At 38.5% G+C, this 23,759-nt stretch overlaps 1 protein-coding gene across 2 annotated transcripts in view; it reads right to left on the reverse strand.

Annotated features, from left to right (window-relative positions):
- Positions 1 to 219: 219 nt before the first annotated feature.
- Positions 220 to 23,759, reverse strand: part of DCHS2 (dachsous cadherin-related 2) — a 278,660-nt gene continuing 255,120 nt past the window's right edge. For both annotated transcript variants that reach the window (XM_024731773.1, XM_024731772.1), the window contains 4 exons: positions 8,931 to 9,061; positions 5,959 to 6,245; positions 4,848 to 4,980; positions 220 to 2,891 (listed from right to left, as the gene is read on the reverse strand). In XM_024731773.1, coding sequence (XP_024587541.1) covers positions 265 to 2,891; positions 4,848 to 4,980; positions 5,959 to 6,245; positions 8,931 to 9,061 — 3,178 coding nt within the window. In that variant the 3' untranslated portion in view covers positions 220 to 264. The remainder of the gene's footprint in view (positions 2,892 to 4,847; positions 4,981 to 5,958; positions 6,246 to 8,930; positions 9,062 to 23,759) is intronic.

A 23,759-nucleotide genomic window follows, 5' to 3' on the forward strand; every position in this document is an offset into this window, starting at 1 on the left:
AGACCAGGTGTGACAGAATATACACTACTTAATATATACAAACTTGAGTCCTGAGAGCAAAACATAAAGGTTAAAAGACAGGGTAACTTCTCATTAAGACTGAAACAAATTCTCCAAACTTAAATGAGAGAGTTCTAAAAACCTAGACTAAATTGTATCCCTCACTCATAGATAAATGAACCCAATCTCAAGGAGCTCACTTAGGAATGTTTTGTCCAATCATTCATGACCAATGGAGAGCAGGTGCTTGACATCACAATTGTTTTATATTTGAGCTTCATCTGCTGCTTTAGGTTCATGGCATGTACCACTCAGATGTGTTCCTAATAACTCTCTATCTGACAGCAGCGGGGTTATGGCAGGGGTCTGTGTGGTCAGCAGAGAAAGGGATGGAGAAAAACTGGGCGTCATGGCTTTCGGCAGAGAACTTTGATGATAGCGAATGGGGGAGTGTGGGTATTTCCGAAGTCCCTGCCCCAGGGTTATGGCTGGCATTCTTGGTGGAACTGCTTTAATCCCGGGCTGGGCTACTGCTGTTATCAAAGGTGGTGGAAAAACAAAAGATTTCTTCTCCTTTGGAATGCCAGGCATAAGTAAGTGCTCATCCTTTAGTTTTGCAATATCATTAAATACTGATGCAAGAGGTTGGAACTTAGGTTCCCAACTGAGGAGATAATCCCAGTGATAGTTGCCTCTTACATCATGATCAGAGTTTCTCTGGGTTGAAAGAGCTGCACATCCTGCTTCCTGATCACCTGAAATAAAGACGGCCTCTTTTCTGACATCAGCCAGGATGCCCACTTTTCCTTCTCTCTTCTTTGGAGGCTGGAGTAAGATGTTATTTTGAACATAGGTAGTGCCACAGCCCTGTCCTTGATCTCCTTCCTCAAATGTATGGCTGGTTTCTGCTGTTTCAGCAGTGACCACCACATCAGTTTCCCCAGACAAACAAGAGAGCTGGTCTGATTCCCTTGGAATGCCGGAGTCTGGCACCCTGGACTCCCGATCACTCAGAGCTGAGTCAGAGTCCTTTCTGTAAGGGTGCTCATTTATCCTCTGGATTTCCTTATCTTCTGCAGTTTCTCCTTCCACAGAATAGTGACCACTGGAGTTTGAGTGCCTGTACGGATGTGCAATGTCCTTCTCCATAATTCTTGTTAAACTCAACCATTCAGGCATGGAGTCCACAGGGACTACCTCATTATCACTCTCATTAGTTTTTTGGAAGGATTTCAGCGTGCTGGCATCCCTGGTCAGTCTCACACTGATATCTAAAGATGATGATATTTTCTTTTCTTCAAAATTGTTTATTGCATCTTTTTGTTTATGTCTTAAAATAAGTACAATTAGAATGAAAACAAGTAAGAAAAACACTAAAAAGGAGACAGTGAGACTGATCAAAAAGCTGTTAGCTGATTCTGTGGAGTGTTTTCCTTCCAAGGAAAAAGACACATTCACAAAAACAGTACAAGATGTAAACTTGGAGTCCGGTTTGGGGCTACGAGCAATTATTTTCATTTCGATGGTGTCTTCTTTGCTGACTTGACTTTTTATTAGGGGAAGGGCTCCACTTAAATAAATATTTCCATTAGTTTTATTTACTGAAAAGAAGGGAGATGGAGTTTCGAGGGAGTAAAGAATAACTCCATCAATACCAGCATCTGCATCGGATGCTTCCACTCTGCCAATCAACTGTCTTACATTACTCTTTTCTGGGAGGTTGAAAAAATATTGATCCTGAGTGAAAATGGGTTCAAACTCATCTATCCCTTCAATATCCACCCAAACCATTAAGGAGGCTGTTGAGTCACCCTTGTCTTTGGCCTGAACTGTGAGGCAGTATTTTTTGTCATGTTCATAGTCAAGGACTTGCTGAGCACGAATATCCCCTGATAAGGGGTCAATGAGAAAGAGGTCATGATCATGCGGCATCTCATGAAGGAGAGAACAGGGTGAAACTATAGAATAGGTCAAGTCTCCATAAGGACCTGTGTCAAAATCCAAAGCATTTACAGAACATATGGTGGAGAAAACAGGAAGATTTTCAGGAACAGCACAGTTCAAGTTTGGGAACATAAACTGAGGTGCATGGTCATTATCATCCAGGACATTGACAAACACAACTGCAAAAGAAAAATGCTTCTTTTCTTCATCTGAAGCTTGGAGAGTTAAAGTAAATTTTATCGTTTCTTCATAATCCAAAGGTTTAATCAAATAAAGAACTCCAGTTTTTTCTTCTAAGTGAAAATGCCCCTTCTCATTTCCAGAGATTAGGTGGTAGACGATTTCTGCATGTGAAGCCACATCACAGTCACTTGCTGAGACCACAGTGATGGGGCTCCCTCGAGGGGCACCTTCCTTGATGTGGGCATGATATTCCAGACTGCTGAATGTAGGTGGGTTATCATCCACATCGAGTACTGCTATTGACACAGTGGCTGAGGAACTCAGTGGAGGGCAGCCATGGTCAGATGCCAGAAGGACAAGCTTATGACTGGCGGTTGCTTCTCTGTCCAGATTGTGAATCAACACCAGGTAACCAACTTGCTTGTAAGTATATTCTGAATGAATGAAACTAGTTTCCACATGGAAATTGTTCTGTGAATTACCACTGATGATGGAATATTCAACATGAGTGTTTTCATGGGTCCAGTCATGGTCAACAGTTGAAAAGGTGACAAGTGTGCTTCCAATTGGAGTGTCTTCACTCAAGCTAAGATTATAATATTCTATTGCAAACTCAGGGGCATAATTGTTCACATCTTGTATTTCTATCTCCACTAAGGTAACAGCCTTCAGGTCAGGAATTCCACCATCACTGGCTTCAACAAGAAATCGAATTGTTGATTTTCTATCCAGAAGTAAGACAGGATTGATAGTATATACTGTGCCTGAAAAACAAGACATAGTCTTTCAATGTTGTGAAGTAAAATTTTCATGATCATCTTAGTCAGCAAATATTTACTAATATGTAAAGATATCTGTTAGTTACAACCAAAGGTAACTCCAAATAGAAAATTTAGATGATTACATTTATACTTTTGTAACACTTAAGATTCAGAAATAATATTCATGGCATTCACGCTATTAAATATGTGTGCTGCTTGAAGATGACTTTGCCACAAGTTTTTAAACATTTTATTTTTGTATAGTAAATTGTTCCATTATTACTTTTTAAAGAAAATATATTCTTATTTGAATAACTTATACCCCATTCTACTATGCATAGACACATGTATAGAGACATTCTGGCATAAACATATTTATTCTGGAAATGCTGGATGGCACTCATGCTAGTCAAATGAAAGTAGTAAATATGATAATGCAGACTTACGACTATTGCTGAATTCTAGAGATGCTTTTCCTAAAGCTCTTGTTTAATTCAGCAAGTGGATTTTTCCCCTATTGATGAAATATGTGTAATACGTTTTATCATCTTAAATATAGAAATATTTAATTTTTATAAGTATGTATGTAACAATATTTTTCTAAGGAAAATGTGTCTTAAGTATGACCACAAAGAAAGAATACAAAATGGTATCTTTTAAATGCCACATTTCAGTTTGGGTCCCACCATGAACTCAGTTGACCTGATAATATTCAAGATTTTAAAAACATTCTAATCAATGTAAAGTCTATTGATAATGCATATCAAGCAAAAGTGTTGCCAGGATCGAGTGCTCAGAGGGATGATGTCACACTGCAATTTGCTGTGGCAGAGAGAGCGAGACAGAGAGAGAGAGGAAAGCCAAATTCTTGACATGTTCGAGTCCACCCAGTAATCATTCATCTACAGGCTGTGTGGCGACATTACCTACTTCTCCCCGTTACCATACTCTGAGGGCCTCATACTGGTATTTTGTGACTAAATTCTCCCTTCAGGTAATCCTGAGGTTAACTTTTTAAAATTGAGAATATAATTGACATATAACATTATATTAGTTTCAGGTGTACAAAATAATGATTCGATATTTGTGTAACTGCAAAGTGATCAGCAGAGTAAACCTAATTAACATGGATCATCCAGAGTTTGACTTATAAGTCAGCTCTCACTTGTGAAACAACGCAGTGGTGGGTGGAAATGGGGAACACACAGTGTAATGTGTCCCAGCCCTGTTCTTTTCTAGCATGTGCTCTGCTAGGGACAGCACTTTGCTAATTATTTATCTTTATCAAATTTAGCTTTTAATGTTTACTTGCTGTTAAATTTTCTCTGTACAATGCTTTACTTTTCTAACCTGAAATCCTTGCCTGAATGCATTTCACAACTACAAATGTCTTGATCTCTGATAACAAAACGAGGAGCCTTGGGAGACATCAAAGAAACCAGAACATCCTCAATTGTTTTCACTTAGTAGAGATGCTCAAATAATTTTCCTTTTTGTTTTGTTTTTTTTTTTTTTTTTTGGTCTTTGTTGAATATGTGATGCTGTTACTGAACTTCTTGTACTTGGCTTGGAAGAAAAGCTTCTAAACTCTGGTAACATGAAGTCTTCAGTTCTAAATGAACCTCTTTGACTTCATTTTGATTCTTGTTGAGGCCTGGGCTAATTACAACTGTGCTTGGTTGGCTGGATGAGCTGGTATTTACTATACTGAGGTCTCTGAACTTCTGTGCATTTGCCAGCATTTAATCAGTTCCTTTTGCTTTCCAGCCATTGAGATGTTGGAGAAGAGAAATAGCAACAGGATCTGCTACCACAGCATTTGACGTGAAGAGAAATAAGAAGGTGGTGTCTTTGATACCAGCGTGTGGGGATGGAGGTGGCACATTTGGAAAGGATTATTTCAGGCTTCCACCCTGTAACTCAAACCTATGAATGCTAAAGCCACTATAAATAACTCACCATTTGTAGGATCAATTGAAAATGCCTTAGAAGAAGAAAGGATCCTGTAAGAAATGTTCTCGTTGCTTTCCACATCTGTGGCCACCACGGTCAGCACTGCGTGCCCCACAGGCACCGATTCGGAAATGGTGACCTGAGGGGAAAAGAGGGAGATGGGCACTGTGCTTAAGGTTGTAGCTATTTTCATGAGCAGGGTCAGAACCTGAGGCCCTTTTATTCATTTTGCTTATAGAAAAGACAGAGAACCTGACTTTTTTAGGCAGATTAATTTATAGAGTGAACATATTAAGAAGATTGTATTAGTAGTTCCAGAATTCAGAAAAACAAAAACTTTTAAAATTTTTCATTCAGTTTTGATTTTTATTATGAAAAATTTTCCTTATAAAAATTATTTCTGTGTGGTAGAGGACAGCTAATGCATTTACTAATGTATTATTATACTGTACACTTTATAATTATGAGCATTGTATTATTTAACAAGCCTTCACAGAAGATCATTATTTAGCTTAGCTTCTCTCCTGTGTTTACAGGTAAACCTTGCATTTGTTAGTTTCTCTCCTGTGTTTACAGGTAAACCTTGCATTTGTTACATTCAAGAGTCCTGGGGCCCATATCCAAATACTTAAGTGAATGTTATCATTGTCCTTACTTCTATAAACATATACTATGCTCTAAAATCTACAGTTTACACTGTAGAGTTTTGTTCATGATTTGTTTCTGCAAAATTTTAATCAATATATTCAAAAATACATGCCTAGGAAAGAAAAGGTTTTCTCAAATTAACTGCAGATAATCCAAACTACCTTATTGTCTTATTTGTGGCTTTGCAAATATTAGGCAAGTCCCAATTATTATGAACAACTGGATCCCAATCCCTAAAAACTAGAAAAATGGTGACATACTTTCATATGATGATTTGTGATACATACCTAAGAAATTGAATTGAATGTGATATTCAGTTCCATATGTACTTCTATCCTCCATAATATTAAATATAAAACTCTCAGCAACAACTTAGGCAGTAAAAGCAGTGAATACTGTCTGTTTGTCTAAATTAGTGTCAACATTATTCCCTATTCTTTCAAGTTTCAACATCTCTTAAGTTCTCTACCTGGTAAGAATCTTGAGAAAATACTGGTGGGTTATCATTGACGTCCAGCACATGGACGATGAGTGTCCCTTCCGTGTGGTGCACCAAATCTGAAATTTGGATATGCAGCTCATATTCAGTAGCTTCTTCAAAGTCCAGTGTTTTCACTAGCACCACTACCCCAGTGTTCCGATCAATAGCGAACTTAGTTCCAGGATTACTCTCTTTGACGAAACTGAAGATGAAAGCTGGATTCAAATCCACATCATGAACTGATATCTGAGTCACAATTACACCAGGCAAAGAATCTGAAATAGTCATGACCACTGTCAGTCTCCATTAAAAGTCATCCTTTGAAATATTTTTCTTTAACAGTTCAATCCAAGCATTTTGATTTTAAGTCCAACACGATTTGCTATTTATTGGCATGATTTCTCATACAAGGCTCGTTATGAACTGAACAAAAACTCTGAAGAATTTATGAGCCCAATAAAAGTGAAAATTTACCAGTGAGTATGGAATTGAGGAAGTAGAGTATATTCAATTTTTATATTACACTTTTCATCATATGTTTATAACACAAGTCCAGCACCAAGAAACATTCTAAGCCACTTATTTGTACTATACAGTTTCTATATCAAAACCATATATTAATGGGGATGTGGATGGGAAGAAGGTTATTACTCAAAACATTAATACAAAACATAAATTTATGAAAAGTAGGCAAGATTTAAATGAAAATATTTGGATGCTAAAGTTAGAAATAAATACTTAATTTCTTATATTCATTTTTATAAAATTATTTCTTTTGAGTGGCACACACTGCTTCCTTCTCTTAAAATCTGACTCTCAAAATTATAAAGACTATAGAAAGTGTACATCATACTAGTGATGAAAACAGATATCTAATATTATTCACCAAAAAAAATCACAAATAGATGACATGGTAAATGTCTCACATGTCATATATGTTCTCTAGCCTAAACTGCGAAGACAGGGACTTTGTTTTGGATCTGACAGGTATGGTGCAGGTGGAAAGAAGATGCCAAGGCATTCCGAATAGTTCCACTGTGTGGGAGACTCATAATTTTCATGTTTCAAATTTGAACATTCTTGACATGCACCAACCACACTTGACCCCTTTCGGTATGTTTTGATTTATACAGCTTGTTCTTGTGATATATTTATCTTGGGCACATTGTTGCATTTTGATTCCAGTGCATGTACTCTTACCTTCAGTAAAAGCTGGGAAAAATATATCCAACTGGTGAGAGGCGAAACTAGACAATTTTTTATTGGCAGAGTATTTTAGATTTTTAAAAATATTTGTAGGTATCCTTATATATAAAAATTTCTGGAATATAGCCCTCTGCAAGCAGTAATGTTTATAAGTTGTTTGGAAAGTGAACATAACAAAATGTTAAGCACATTTTAGGAAGAAGTTGGATATTAAGAGTAAAAGGAGAGAGGATAGTGAAGGGCCACTATTTGCAACTTCAACTATAAAAAGTTGGGTTGGTTTTACCAGTACAGCCATTGACCACAAACAACTTTGAGATCACAGACTATGGAGTCTTCATATAACCCAGAGACCCAAACAATTAAGGCTAATCAGAATATAACGTAAAACTTTGTATTTTCAACCTCTACCATTAATGTGGTAAAATTTTTCTGCAAATGTTAAAGTTTAGTTTACACTAGAGGAAATGATAACTCTGGGCAAGGAACATCCAACTCCCTTCACTTATTACTTGTCATTAGTGTACTGCAGATAAAACTGAGCAGAACCTTATGGGGCTTTCCTGGGACAGATTCCCCACCATGTTCTCCCCCTTTCTTTTGTGTGTAGAAAAATTTTAGTCAAAGAATAGATTTAGGGAATTCCCTGGTGGTCCAGTGGTTAGGACTCCATTCTTTCACTGCTGAGGGCCTGGGTTCAATTCCTGGTAGGGAAATTAAGATCCCACAAGCCTCGTGGCATGACCAAAAAATGAAAAAAATAAAAGAATAAATTTAATCAGAGAAGTGAGGAAATACAGAAACAAAAGAAAAGTAGTCAAACAGGACAAAATTATAATAGTTTAGTCATTAAGCATGGTCAAGGACCTTTAGCTCCTCCTCAAGGGCTATAGATAATATTCTGGGCTATATTCTTTGAGCTGTTTTGTAGATACTGAAACCTCTACCAGATCAAGAAGTTAACTATATGATGGCCAGGCTGTAGCCATGACATAAGCTGCCACAATTCTGAGAATCAGCCTTAAAGAAATGGGAACAAACCGACCCTGGAACTGAAGATTAACTGGGCTTAAAGCAATCAAGATGATGCTGATCAGACTACCACATGACAAATTTCAACTTAATCCTCAGAGTTGACTGTGCTTTTCTGCTCATAGCCCCCTCCCTCTGGCTATACACCCATGAAACTCCCCTTTAGAAGCTCTTGCCCCCTGATCAGCAGTGGGGAATTGGCCTTTGGACACAAGTATGTTTTCCCCTCCCAATTACTGGCCTCCTGAAAAAAATCAGCCTTTCCTTTCTACCAACACTTGCCTCTTGAGTTTGGCTTTCGAGAGGTGAACAGCCAGACCTGAGTTCAGCAACACAAAGACTAATAGAGTTATTAGTCTAAGAACATCACTGCCTCTCAGGGGAGCTTCATGGTGAGGAACGCAGTCAACAAAAGATGCTCTTCATAGAGATTTCACTTTTAAGCAATGTCCATACACATAAAGAAGCTGTGTGGAATGGTGGTTTGACCTTGGGAAACCAGCCTCCTGCTGGTTTGAATGCAAATCCCAACTTTAATTTTTAACTTCTTTGACATTTGATATTTAACTTCTGACCCTCCATTTTCTATTCTGTAAAATGAAGATAAAAACTATTTATGTTATGTGGTTGTTGAGGATTAGTACTTATATTTCACATAGCACCCAGGTGAAAAATGGTAGATGATATTATACAAGTTTGATATTTCAAATCACCACACTTACTTTCTGCAACTTCCACTGCTTCAGAGGGGAGAAAAGCCGGGGCGTTGTCATTTGTATCAGTCACTTGTATCTTGATCACAGTTGTACCAGAAAGCCTGGGTATACCTTTATCTGTGGCTTGTACAATCAAGCTGGTTTGCAAAAGAATCAAGGAATGTTATCCATCATTCAGAGAATAAGAAAACAACATAAATATGAAATATCCAGTTGAAAACTTAAAAATGAGCTGAATAGCTACTTCTATGTCTCCCCTGACTTTTCTAAATGGCATCATTTAAAATTTATTTCATAAGAATGGTAGCCTGAAATGTATTTGTTTTTGACACATTTAGGGAATCAAATCCAAAGACTAGGGGTTGTGAAGTATTTAAAACAGATGAACTCTCTCTAGGAGACCGACTATAAAATTCAGTCCTTTCTACTAAGAACAACCTAAAAAGTACAAACACCAGCACCTGTTTTTTAGATAAGGAGATTGCCTCCAGCCTGGACACATGGCCTGGGTACTGCTACATATTTCCATGTTACTGCACTAACAAAAGATAGAGCCACTAAAAGATTGCTTTGTATTATTTTTTTTCAGATCTAAATTGCAAATCAGTCAAAATTGTAGAATTAAGAAAGAGAACTGCCATGAATAATACATGTGCAAAAGAGGCACTATTGACTAGGACTATAAAGAAGAGGTAAAAGTCCATGATTTGAAAGAATTTACACACAGTGATTCAATCTCTCTCAGATGATGGTACAACTCGCTACTCCAGCAACCAACTTAGAAACCTGATTAGTGTCTTCAACTTCTCCCTTTCTGTCACTAGTTATAAGTCTTATAGATTTTACCATCTGAATATGACTTGGATCAGTGTCCCCATCCATTTCACTCCTACCTTCAGAGCCTCAGATGGGCTGATCCACCATCTTGCTTTGCAGAAACTGAAAGGTTTCCCGGGACATGGGACTTTCAGGTTTTTTTTAAAAACAGGACAGTCCTAGGCAAACTAGGACAAGTTGGTTATTGTAGCCTCATCCCCTCATCATCTTTACCTGGCATTCTGTGTATTCATTATACCTTTTCTCAACTGGAGTACTTGTTACTCATCAATCTGCCTACTGCAAGTCTCACCTGCTCCTCTTCATCCTCCACATTGCAACTCCTCAATTGCTCTATCAAAAATCCTGGTTTGAAAACCTGACTCCCTTATTTAAAACTTTTCCTTAGCTTTCCATGTCTACAAGAAGTAATACAGCCTTGTGCACATACACGACCTTCGATGACACAGCTTCTGCCTGGAATTCTGGTCCCTACACCATCTCTGTCTTTCAAAGCTCACATCTCTGTAAGATTTCACTGGCCTTTCATCTGATTTAGATGCCTCTTTCTCTACCCCATAGCACCCTGTACATTCTTCTACCATAGCAATCATCACCTTTTCTTCTTAATGATTTGTCTGCCTCTCCTATAAGTTCCTTAAGGGTAGATGTCTTGCCTTATTTGATTTTCTACAATATATTTTGAGCACTGGTTTCTCAAGATTTGCTCAAGATTATAAATGTATCAGATGACAGAGCCAGGATTCAAGCCCAGGTCTTGGTTGACTGGAAAGCTTGTGCTCTACTATATGATACTTTTCAATATGCCTCTTACTGTGTATATATCACACCCTAATGCATAATCATTAGCTTTTCACTCCCCTCTAAACACTATGAGTTCCAGGAGGGTAGCTGAGTAATAAAGTAAGCTGTCAATTGGAAGATGATCTTCATTTCAGAAGTGGAATTAGTCTTAGCCAGTTGGTGATACTATCTTTTAAGAAACGGAGACTTGGAAGTTGATACACTTCTACTTTATTTTCCATTATTAGCTTACCTGATAAGTGTTCTTTATCTTCCAACCTTAAATGTTTAAAATGATGTAAAATAACTATCAACTTTTTGTTGGTTTAAATTCCACTTAGTAGCAAATGATCACTACTTATCTATTGCTCATGAAGAACACAGGCTGCTTTCTACACTATTGAAGTTGGGACATCAGTAGAACAACTATTTACATTTCACATTTCTAGAGCATAGGAATAATTCCATGTAGAAAGTTAATTTTGTTAGCATGAATGTAAGTCAGGTACACATGGAAAAATTTTACTAAAAATAATCAACTCATCATGTTCTCTGCCCCTGCTGCCTGCCCCTCCCCAATGTCATACTAAAGTCTCAGCCAAGACATCAAAGTATGGCTCTGTTGATTCTTCCACTATAGCCATAACCACTCTTATTTTCACAGTATTATAACTTCAGGGGTTCCATGTAATGCCTATGTCAGGTTAAAAAAGCAAGATTCTTTGATATAGAGAGAAATATGATTCTGTTTCAAAACAAAAGGACAATTCAATGGTTTGAAGAACAAATGAAAAATTATGAAGGTAGATCCACTGAAATTCTACACATAACTTCTAAGGGACCTCAAGTTTTCTGTGATGGCTCCCTGGCAGGTTTTGTAAAACTCTTAGCTGGTCCAACTGGTTCCATGTTCCAGAACTGCTGCCCTGATTAGTGTATCAACAGAGACAATAAATGAAGCTGACCAGATAAAGACAGTCCCATTCTAGTTCAGAGCATAGTTCTCCTACTCTACCACTGATGGAAAGCTATTTCTTACTATGTTAAAGTTTAAATGAGACTTTGACCAGGCAGAATCTTTTCTGATTGCCTTAATATTTAAGAGGGTGGTAGAGGACTTTTTCAAAACTCTCTCTCAACAATATATTAAAAGTATACCCAGAATTAAGTGTTCCTACTGAAATTCCAAGAGAAATAAAAATATCAGCCAAAATCATAACATCTCTGAAAGGAAGAGCTATGACTTCTGGTTATATCTACACACGTTTTATTTCCTCTTCCTCTAGACATTCTGCTGTAATGATGGCAAAAGAATTTAAAATAAGGTATATGTTGATAAGGTTAAAAAAGAAAATGTGAGAAGATATTAGTGAGTGGAGTGGGGGAGAAATTTAAACAAATTTCTGGAAAATGCAAGCAGATTGAGAAGTGGTTACAGATAAGTGGGCCAGAGAAAACCATAGATTAAAATGCATTCTGCATTTGTAAAGAGATAAGGATGAGTGAGAAACAGATTTGCCCTCATATAACCAAGGAGAAGCTCAAAACATGGCAAAGGGCAGAGTGAGATATCGAGCTAAAAATAGCTTAAAGATTCTTTTAAACTCAAAATCCAGAACAATCAAGTCCCCTTGCCCATTGCTTTTCACTCCCAGGCAACAAAATGTCTGATGTTCATACTAAGAGTAAGTAATATTGAGGGACTGTCCCTGAAGAAATGAAATCCCCTCCCAAAGGGAAAAAAACTCTCTCTATATACTGTTATTTGTATGTTATCCTGCAAAGTAGTCAGGTTCTTCTCTGATTCATCTGAAAGCCAAGTGTGCTGGTCAATGAGATCCACCCAGAGAAACTGACTTTACTATTGCCTCACATAGGACCAAGGATTGTTAGTTACTTACAGAAAGTCTCCCACATGAAAAAGAGAGTGTAAAATAGACAAAGGGAAGAAATAAACCAAAGGATGCAGAAATCTTGACAGAGAAAAAGACAATGTTAAAACAATTTTAATTAATGTCCTTGGAGACAATAAAAAAGATAATGCATAAAACAAGAACAAGATGCTATAGAAAAGCTCAAAGATCAAGGAAGAGCTTTTGGAAATAAAAAATACAAAATATTCAAAAATTTTCAAACCAAAAAGTGAAAAAGAGAGTTTAGAAGGCTATAATTAAGAAAATCTCCCAGAAAAATAAAACAACAACAACAAAAAAAACCCACACACAACAAGAAATGGAAAGTAGGGAATAAAACATCACTGACAAAGGATCAATCCTGGCAGTCTAACTCTTGACTGAATAGGATCCAGGAAAAAGAGGCAAGACAAAGTAAACAAATAAAACAAAACAATAAACAAAAGGGAGATAATTATCAGTGAAATAATACAAAAAATAGAAAAATTTATCCTCATTAAAAGAGCACACTAAGTACTCAGCACAAGGAAAGACCCACACCAAAGTACATAATGACAAAATGTCCAAACATTGTAGATAAAGAAAATAACCTGAGAATTTCCACAGAGGATGGAAAAAACAAATCATATACCAAACACAGAATTAGAATGGCATCAGATTTCTCAAGAGCAAAACTGAGTTTTAAAATATAACAGAAAAATGCCTTTAAAAATCTAAAAGAAATGTTCAACTTCTATATTATCCATTGCATAAATCACATGTGAGAGTAGAATAAAGGCATTTTCAGATGTGCAAGAACTCAGAGAATTTACTTCCTTGGCACCTTTTCCTACAAAACTACTGGAAGAGCAAAGTAAGAGAAAGACACGGGATCTGAAAATCATAGGCCCAATGTTGGAGAACAGTAAAACAAAGTCACAAGTCATGGGGTCCAGCTTTGCAGCGGGCTTAGGGAGCCACACTGTCCAGCTAGATCAGGAGGGCAGAAAGCAGTAGGACCGAGGTCTCCAAGGAACAGAGGACTTCACAGAATATTTGATATGAGAGGCATATCAGTGGAGAAAGATGAGTGGGCATGTCTGACAGAGCTAATGGAATATTTATAAGGAATTAAGTACATGGATATAGTACATCAGGTGAGCAAAACCCAAAGATAATCATTAATGCTGGGGATAAGGGGGAGGGTAAGGAAGGAAATATAATTATGCAGTATGACCTGGCTCTGAAGTAAACACCTGTATACTCATTTTATGTAAACACTGACTATTGATTAAATGAATAGTGCTATGAATACAAAGACAGAATTGGATGTAAGAAGGTAAAAATATTAAGCCTGAGAGACCTTCAAGATGGTGGAGGAGTAAGACGTGGAGATCACCTTCCTCCCCAGAAATACATTAGAAATACATCTACTTGCAGAACAACTCCTACAGAACACCTACTGAATGCTGGCAGAAGACCTCAGACCTCCCAAAAGTCAAGAAACTCCCCACGTACGTGGGGAGGGCAAAAGAAAAAAGAAAAAACAGAGACAAAAGAATAAGGAGGGGACCTGCACCTCTGGGAGGGAGCTGTGAAGGAGGAAATGTTTCCACACACTAGGAAGCCCCTTCACTGGTGGAGATGGTGGGGTGGTGGCGGGGAAGCTTCGGAGCCACAGAGGAGAGCGCAGCAAAAGGGGTACGGAGGGCAAAGCAGAGAGATTCCCGCACAGAGGATGCGTGCCAACCAGCACTCACCAGCCTGAGAGGATTGTCTGCTCACCCGCTGGTGTGGGTGTGGGCTGGGAACTGAGGCTCAGGCTTCGGAGCTCAGACCCCATGGAGAGGACTGGGGTTGGCTGAATGAACACAGCCTGAATGTAGCTAGTGTGCCACAGTTCACAAGGAGGGAGTCCAGTTAAAAGTTTGGAAGTGCCTAAGAGTCAAGAGACCATTGTTTCAAGGTGTGCCAGGAGATGGGATTCCTACCCTGTCTGCCCACAGAAGGCAGAGCACTGCCTAAATGAACTCCAGAGGCGGGCACAAGCCGTGGCTATCAGCACAGACACCAGAAACAGGCTTGAAACACTAAGGCTGCTGCTGCTGCAGCCAACCAAAAATCCTGTGTGCAAGCACAGGTTGCTATCCACACCTCCCCTCCTGGTAGCCTGTGCAGCCCACCAGTGCCAGGGTCCCGTAATCTAGGGACAATTTCCCTGGGAGAACACACAGCATGCCTCAGGCTGTTGCAAAATCATGCTGGCCTCTGCCGACCCAGGCTCACCCTGCATTCCATACCCCTCCCTCCTGCCAGCCTGAGTAGCCAGAGCCCGCTAATCAGTCTCTCCTTTAATGCCATCCTTTCTGGGCTAAGAACAGATGCCAGAGGGCGACCTACATGCAGAGGCAGAGCCAAATCCAAAGCTGAACCCCAGTAGCTGTGCGAACAAGGAAGAGAAAGGGAAATTTCTCCCAGCAGCCTCAGGAGCAGCAGATTAAATCTCCACAATCAACTTGATGTACCCTGCATCTGTGGAATACCTGAATACACAATGAATTGTCCCAAAATTGAAGTGGTGGACTTTGGGAGCAATTGTAGACTTGGGGTTTGCTATATGCAATTGACTAGTTTCTGATTTTTATGCTTATCTTATATAATTTTTAGCACTTGTTATCATTGGTGGATTTATTTATTGGTTTGGGTGCTCTCTTCTTTTTTATTAGTTTTTATTTTAATAACATATTCTTTTATTTTTTGTTTTAATAACTTTATTTCATTTTATTTTATTATGTTTTTCCCTCCTTCTTCTTCGAACTGTGTGACTGACTGGGTCTTCATGCTCTGGCCAGGAGTCAGACCTGAGCCTTGGAGGTGGGAGAGCCGAGTTCAGGACATTGGGCCACCAAAGACCTCCCAGCCCCACATAATATCAATTGGCGAGCAAGCTCTGGTGCTGGACATACCATGCCAAACAACTAGTAAGACAGGAACACAGCCACACCCATTAGCAGAGAGGCTGCCTAAAATCATAATAAGGTCACAGACACCCCAAAACACACCACCAGCCATGGTCCTGCCCAACAGAAAGACAAGATCCAGACTCATCCACCAGAACATAGACACGATCCGCCTCCACCAGGAAGCCAACACAACTCACTGAACCAACCTTACGGACTGGGGGCAGACACCAAAAACAGCGTGAACTATGAACCTGCAGCCTGCAAAAAGGAGACCACAAACACAGTAAGTTAAGCAAAATGAAAAGACAGAAATACACAGCAGATGCAGGAGCAAAGTAAAAACTCACCAGACCAAACAAATGAAGAAGAAATAGGCAGTCTACCTGAAAAAGAATTCATAGAAATGAAAGTAAAGGTGATCCAAAATCTTGGAAATAGAATGGAGAAACTACAAGAAATGTTTAACACGGACATAGAACTAAAGAGCAAACAATGATGAATAACACAATAAATGAAATTTAAAATTCTCTAGAAGGAATCAATAGCAGAATAACTGAGGCAGAAGAATGGATAAGTGACCTGGAAGATAAAATAGTGGAAATAACTACCACAGAGCAGAATAAAGAAAAAAGAATAGAGGACACCCTCAGAGACCTCTGGGACAACTTAAACACACCAACATTCGAATTATAGGGGAGCCAGAAGAAGAAGAGAAAAAGAAAGGGACTGAGAAAATATTTGAAGAGATTATAGTTGAAAACTTCCCTAATATGAGAAAGGAAATAGTCAATCAAGTCCAGGAAGCACAGGGAATCCCATACAGGATAAATCCAAGGAGAAACATGCCAAGACACATATTAAACTATCAAAAATTAAATACAAAGAAAAAAATATTAAAAGCAGCAAGGGAAAAGCAACAAATAACATAGAAGAGAATCCCCATAAGGTTAACAGCTGATCTTTCAACAGAAACTCTGGGAGCCAGAAGGGAGTGGCAGGACATATTTAAAGTGATGAACAGGAAAAATCTACAGCCAAGATTATTCTACCCAGAAAGGACTTCATTCAGATTCAATAGAGAAATTAAAACCTTTACAGAGAAGCAGAAGTGAAGAGAAATCAGCACCACCAAACCATTTTAAAACAAATGCTAGGAGGGGGGACCTTGAAGATGGCGGAAGAGTAAGACGCGGAGATCGCCTTCCTCCCCACGGATACACCAGAAATACATCCACACGTGGAACAACTCCTACAGAACTCCTACTGAAGGCTGGCAGAAGACCTCAGACCTCCCAAAAGGCAAGAAACTCCCCACGTAACTGGGTAGGGCAAAAGAAAAAACAGAGACAAAAGAATAAGGACGGCACCTGCACCAGTGGGAGGGAGCTGTGAAGGAGGAAAAGTTTCCACACACTAGGAAGCCCCTCCGCGGGCGGAGACTGCGGGAGGCAGAGGGGGGAGTTTCGGGACCGCGGAGTAGTGCACAGCGACGGGTGCGAAGGGCAAAGCGGGGAGATTCCTGCACAGACGATTCGGTGCCGACCGGCACTCACCAACCAAAGAGGCCTGCACACCACAATGAAGAGTGGCCCCCACTTGCCGCGACTAGAGAAAGCCCTCACACAGAAATGAAGACCCAACACAGCCATAAATAAATAAATAAATAAAATTAAAAGAGACCCATTTCTAACCTAGGGACACATACAGAATGAAAGTGAGGGGATGGAAAACGATATTCCATGTAAATGGAAATGAAAAGAAAGCTGGAGTAGCAACTCTCATATCAGACAAAATAGACATTAAAATAAATCTATTACAGGAGGCAAAGAAAGGCACTACATAATGATCAAGGGATCGATCCCAGAAGAAGATGAAACAATTGTAAGTATATATGCATCCAACATAGGAGCACCTCAATACATAAGGCAAATGTGAACAGCCATAAAAGGGGAAATCGACAGTAACACAATTGTACGGGACTTTAGCACCCCACTTTCACCAATGGACAGATCATTCAAAATGAAAATAAATAAGGAAACACAAGCTTTAAATGACACATTTAACAAGATGGACTTAATTGATATTTATAGGGCATTCCATCCAAAAACAACAGAATACGCTTTCTTCTCAAGTGCTCATGGAACATACTCCAGGATAGCACGTATCTTGGACCACAAGTCAAGCCTGGGTAAATTAAAGAAAATTGAAATTGTATCAAGTATCTTTTCTGACCACAACACTATGAGACCAGATATCAATTACAGGAAAAAAACTCAAAAAATACAAACACGTGGAGGCTAAATGATACACTACTAAATAACCAAGAGATCACTGAAGTCATCAAAGAGGGAATCAAGAAACACCTAGAAGCAGGGCTTCCCTGGTGGCACAGTGGTTGAGAGTCCGCCTGCCAATGCAGGGGACACGGGTTCATGCCCCAGTCCTGGAAGATCCCACATGTCGCGGAGCGGCTGGGCCCGTGAGCCATGGCCACTGAGCCTGCGCATCCAGAGCCTGTGCTCCACAAACGGGAAAGGCCACAACAGTGAGAGACCCACATACTGCAAAAAAAAAAAAAAAAAAAGAAACACCTAGAAGCAAATGACAATGAAAACACAATGACCCCAAAACCTATGAGATGCAGCAAAAGCAATCTAAGAGGGAAGTTTAGAGCAATGTAATCCTACCTCAAGAAACAAGAAAAAACTCAAATAAGCAACCTAACTTTACACCTAAAGCAATTAGAGAAAGAAGAACAAAAAACCCCAAAGATAGTAGAAGGAAAGAAATCAGAAATATCAGATCAGAAATAAATGAAAAAGAAATGAAGGAAAAAATATCAAAGATCAATAAAAGTAAAAGCTGGTTCTTTGAGAAGGTAAACAAAATGATAAACCATTAGCCAGACTCATCAAGAAAAAAAGGGACAAGAGTCAAATCAATAGAATTAGAAATGAAAAGCAGAAGTAACTAGTGACCCTGCAGAAATACAAAGGATCATGAGAGATTACTACAAGCAACTCTATGCCAATAAAATGGACAACCTGGAAGAAATGGACAAATTCTTAGAAAAGCACAGCCTTCTGAGACTGAACCAGGAAGAAATAGAAAATATAAAGAGACCAATCACAAGCACTGAAATTGAAACTGTGATTAAAAATCTTCCAGCAAACAAAAGTCCAGGACCAGATGGCTTGACAGGCAAATTCTACCAAATATTTAGAGAAGAGCTAACACCTATCCTTCTCAAACTCTTCCAAAATATAGCAGAGAGAGGAACACTCCCAAACTCATTCTACGAGGCCACGATCACCCTGATACCAAAACCAGAAAAAGATGTCACAAAGAAAGATAACTACAGGCCAATACCACTGATGAACATAGATGCAAAAATCATCAACAATACTAGCAAACAGAATCCAACAGCATATTAAAAGGATCACACACCATGATTAAGTGGGGTTTATCACAGATTCTTCAATATGCACAAATCAATGTGATACACCATACTAACAAATTGAAAGATAAAACCCGTAAGATATATATATATGGAATCAGGAAAAAAATGGTTCTGAAGAACTTCAGGGCAGGACAGGCATAATGACACAGATGTAGAGAATGGACTTGAGGACACAGGGAAGGGAAAGGGGAAGCTGGGACGAAGTGGGAGAGTGACATGGACATATATACACTACCAAATGTAAAATAGATAGCTAGTGGGAAGCAGCTGCATAGCACAGGGTGATAAGCTCTGTGCTTTGTGACCACCTAGAGGCGTGGGATAGGGAGGATTGGAGGGAGACACAAGGGGGAGGAGATATGGGGATGTATGTATATGTATAGCTGATTCACTTTGTTACACAGCTGAAACTAGCACAACAATGTAAAGCAATTATACTCCAATAAAGATATTTTAAAAACAACCTATATGATAATCTCAATAGATACAGAAAAAGCTTTTGACATAATCCAACACCCACTTATGATAGACACTCTCCAGAAAGTGGGCACAGAGGGAACCTAATTCAATGTAATAAAGGCCATGTATGACAAACCCACAGCAAACATCATTCTCAATGGTATAAAACTGAAATCATTTCCTCTAAGATCAGGACAAAGACAAGATTGCCCACTCTCACCACTATTATTCAAAATAGGTTTGGAAGTTTTAGCCACAGCAATCAGAGAAGAAAAAGAAATAAATGGAATCCAAATCAGAAAAGAAGAAGCAAAGCTGTCACTGATTGCACATACATGATACTATACATAGAGAATCCTAAAGATGCTACCAGAAAACTACTAGAGCTAATCAATGAATTTAGTAAAGTTGCAGGATACAAAATTAATGCACAGAAATCTCTTGCATTCCTATACACTAATGATGAAAAACCCGAAAGAGAAATTAAGGAAACACTCCCATTTACCATTGCAGCAGAAAGAATAAAATACCTAGGAATAAACCTACCTAAGGAGACAAAAGACATGTATGCAGAAAACTATAAGACACTGATGTAAGAAATTAAAGATGATAAAAACAGATGGAGAGACATACCATGTTCTTGGATTGGAAGAATCAGCATTGTGAAAATGACTGTACTATTCAAAGCAATCTACAGATTCAATGCAATACCTATCAAATTACCAGTGGCATTTTTCATAGAACTAGAACTAAAAATTTCACAATTTTTATGGAAACACATAAGACCCCAAATATCCAAAGCAATCTTGAGAAAGAATAGCGGAGCTGGAGGAATCAGGCTCCCTGACTTCAGACTATACTGTAAAGCTACAGTAATCAAGACAGTATGGTACTGGCACAAAAACAGAAATATAGATCAATGAAACAGGATAGAAAGCCCAGAGATAAACCCATGCACATATGGTCACCTTATTTTTGATAAAGGAGGCAAGAATATACAATGGAGAAAAGACAGCCTCTTCAATTAGTGGTGCTGGGAAAACTGGATAGCTACATGTAAAAGAATGAAATTAGAACACTCCCTGACACCATACACAAAAATAAACTCAAAATGGATTAAAGACCTAAATGTGAGGCCAGACACTATAAAACTCTTAGAGGAAAACATAGGCAGAACACTCTATGACCTAAATCACAGCAAGACCCACCTCCTAGAGAAATGGAAATAAAAACAAAAATAAACAAATGGGACCTAATGAAACTTCAAAGCTTTTGCACATAAAAGGAAACCATAAACAAGATGAAAAGACAACCCTCAGAATGGGAGAAAATATTTGCAAATGAAGCAACTGACAAAGGATTAATCTCCAAAATATACAAGCAGCTCTTGCAATTCAATATCACCAAACAAACAACCCAATCCAAAAATGGGCAGAAGACCTAAACAGACATTTCTCCAAAGAAGATATACAGATTTCCAACAAACACATGAAAGGATGCTCAACATCACTAATCATTAGAGAAATGCAAATCAAAACTACAATGATGTATCACCTCACGCCTTTCAGAATAGCCATCATCAAAAATCTACAAACCATAAATGCTGGAGAGGGTGTGGAGAAAAGGGAACACTCTTGCACTGTTGGTGGGAATGTAAAGTGATACAGCCACTATGGAGAACAGTATGGCAGTTCCTTAAGAATGTAAAAATAGAACTACCATACAACCCAGCAATCCCACTACTGGGCATATACCCTGAGAAGACCATAATTCAAAAAGAGTCATATACCACAATGTTCATTGAAGCACTATTTACAGTTGCCAGGACATGGAACTAACTTAAGTGTCTGTCGACAGATGAGTGGATAAAGAAGATGTGGCACATATATACAGTGGAATATTACTCAGCCATTAAAAAGAAAGGAAATTGTGTTATTTGTAGTGAGGTGGATGGACCTAGAGTCTGTCATACATAGTGAAGTAAGTCAGAAAGAGAAAGACAAATACCGTATACTAACACACGTATATGGAATCTAAAAAAAAAAAAAAGGTTCTGAAGAACCTAGGGACAGGACAAGGATAAAGATGTAGATGTAGAGAATGGACTTGAGGACATGGGGAGGGGGAAGGGCAAGCTGGGACAAAGTGAGAGAATGATATTGACATATATACAGTCCCAAATGTAAAATAGCTAGTGGGAATCATCCGCAGGGCACTGGGAGATCAGCTCGGTGCTTTGTGACCAGATGGGTGGGACAGGAAGGGTGGGAGGGAGACACAAGAGGGAGTAGATATGGGGATATATGTATGGGTATAGCTGATTCACTTTGTTATACAGCAGAAACTAGCACAACAATGTAAAGCAATTATGCTCCAATAAAGATGTTAAAAAGAAAATATCATCACAGCAAAGCAAAAAAATATGATATTGTTCTATGTATTTGTCTCTACTGTTGATTGGTATGTAAAAGTTTATGGCTACTGTACACTGCCTGTATTAGTTCTTTTATCATAAAATGTCCCTCTTTCTCTAATTTAAAAAAAAAAAGAAAATCAATCTGTTAACTGGAGTTTTAAGTTAACTTCACTGTTTTATATTAATTAACCTGCAAATACAACAGTGTGTACTTTATCTTGTTAGGAAACAATTTGGGAGAAGTATATTCCTTGCAAACTTTTTACATTAAGGAGTACTTTTGCAGATTCCAATCCAAACAAATTCTGAAAGCTTATTCTTTCGTGCAGTCAACCTTTCCTCTTGGTTTCCACGAAACCCCCTTTTCCAGGTTCTGTTCTGATGTTTGTAGCTGCTTTTGCTCTGTCTGGCCCCCAAGTGGTGATAATCCCCCAAATTCTCATTTCACATAGTGTCCTAGGTAATTCCATTTTACACATTTTCCCTGGATGAAGCCCAAGTCTAAATCCTGAATGAAGATCTCTTTCCTGAGCTCCAGATCATTATTTTTAATTGCCAAAGGAGTATCTTTACTTTTGCTCTTGCACTGGCCCTTCAAACTCAAAATGCCCAGAAAAAAAATCCCAATCCCAATCTATTCTTCTTCCCGCCTTTCCTATGTGGAAATTTCAGAAGCATTTTCTATCTCTTTCCTTGTTGAATAAATTCAACTGATCACCATGTTCCTATGGACTCCGTATCTGAGTCAACTAGTAAGTATGTCCCCTCCTCCCATCCTCACAGCTTCATCCACATAATAGATCTTTGTCAGCTGTTGTCTAGCTTAACTGGTCTGTCTGATGCTGGTTCTCTGTCTTGCAAGACATCCATTACCAGATGTCCTTAAAAATAAAGATCTTAGCATGCACTCAACTGCTTACACTTTTATATAGCCTACAGAATAGAGTACAATTTCCAGTATATGGCATATAAATTTCTCAAAAATGTGCCTGTGACCTACCAGACTCTGTTTTTGTTGTTGCTTTGTTTCGTTTTTCACATCACTGACTGAGATCTTTCCTCCAGTTTTATTCAGATATAATTGATACATAGCACTGTATAAGTTTAAGGTGTACAGCATAATTTGACTTACATATATTGTGAAATCATTACCACAATAAGTTTAGTTAACATCCATCATTTCGCATAGATGCAAAAAAAACCCACGAAAACTACATTTCCCCTTGTGATGGGAACCCTAAGAACCTACTGTCTTAACAACTTTCCTGTATATCTTACAGCAGTGTTAGCCATAGTCATCATGTTGTACATTACATCCCCAGTACTTATCTTATTGGAAGTTTGTACATTTTGACTATCTTCCTCCTATTCCTCCACACCCCCAGCCTCTTTTTTATAATCCCACACTCAAGTGTTTCTCAGGTGCACTGTACCACTTGTTATTTCCAAAGATACCAAACACTTTCACGTGTCCATGTCCTTCCTAATGCTTCTTGCCTGGAAAGCCTTTATTCCATTTTCCATGGGGACTCAACAGACTGAGGTTCCAATCCCAGCCCTGCTGCTTATGAGTCATGTATTTTGGAAAAGACAATTAACATTTCAGCCCATTTCCTACCTTGTATATATAACTGCTTTTTATTTTTTCTCTCACAGTCATGAGTGTTCAATGGAGTATGAATTTAGCATTGCTCCTGGCAATAACTGCTCTTTGACCTTGAATATTTATGCTACAGAAAGTGAATTTTTAAACATTTAAATTTGCCTAGGGCTTTTTTGTTTCTCATTTTTATTTAAAGTCCCTGAAAAGACTAACTAAATCTTGGCCCTAAAGTCTTATAAGACTTACATGAATATCGATTACCAACTTAAGCAGGGATAAATCTCACCCCATCAATTATAACTCAAGCAGTGGAGAACAGTGATTCAAATCCCACCTCTGCATGCTCACAACTAGACATGTGTTATTTCACAACTGTGAGTTGGAACTTATTTTATATTACTATTTTAAGTTTCTAAAGTGTT

Source organism: Neophocaena asiaeorientalis, unplaced genomic scaffold, assembly GCF_003031525.2.
Source record: "Neophocaena asiaeorientalis asiaeorientalis breed wild unplaced genomic scaffold, Neophocaena_asiaeorientalis_V1.1 scaffold938, whole genome shotgun sequence".
NCBI classification, from domain to species: Eukaryota; Metazoa; Chordata; class Mammalia; order Artiodactyla; family Phocoenidae; genus Neophocaena; species Neophocaena asiaeorientalis.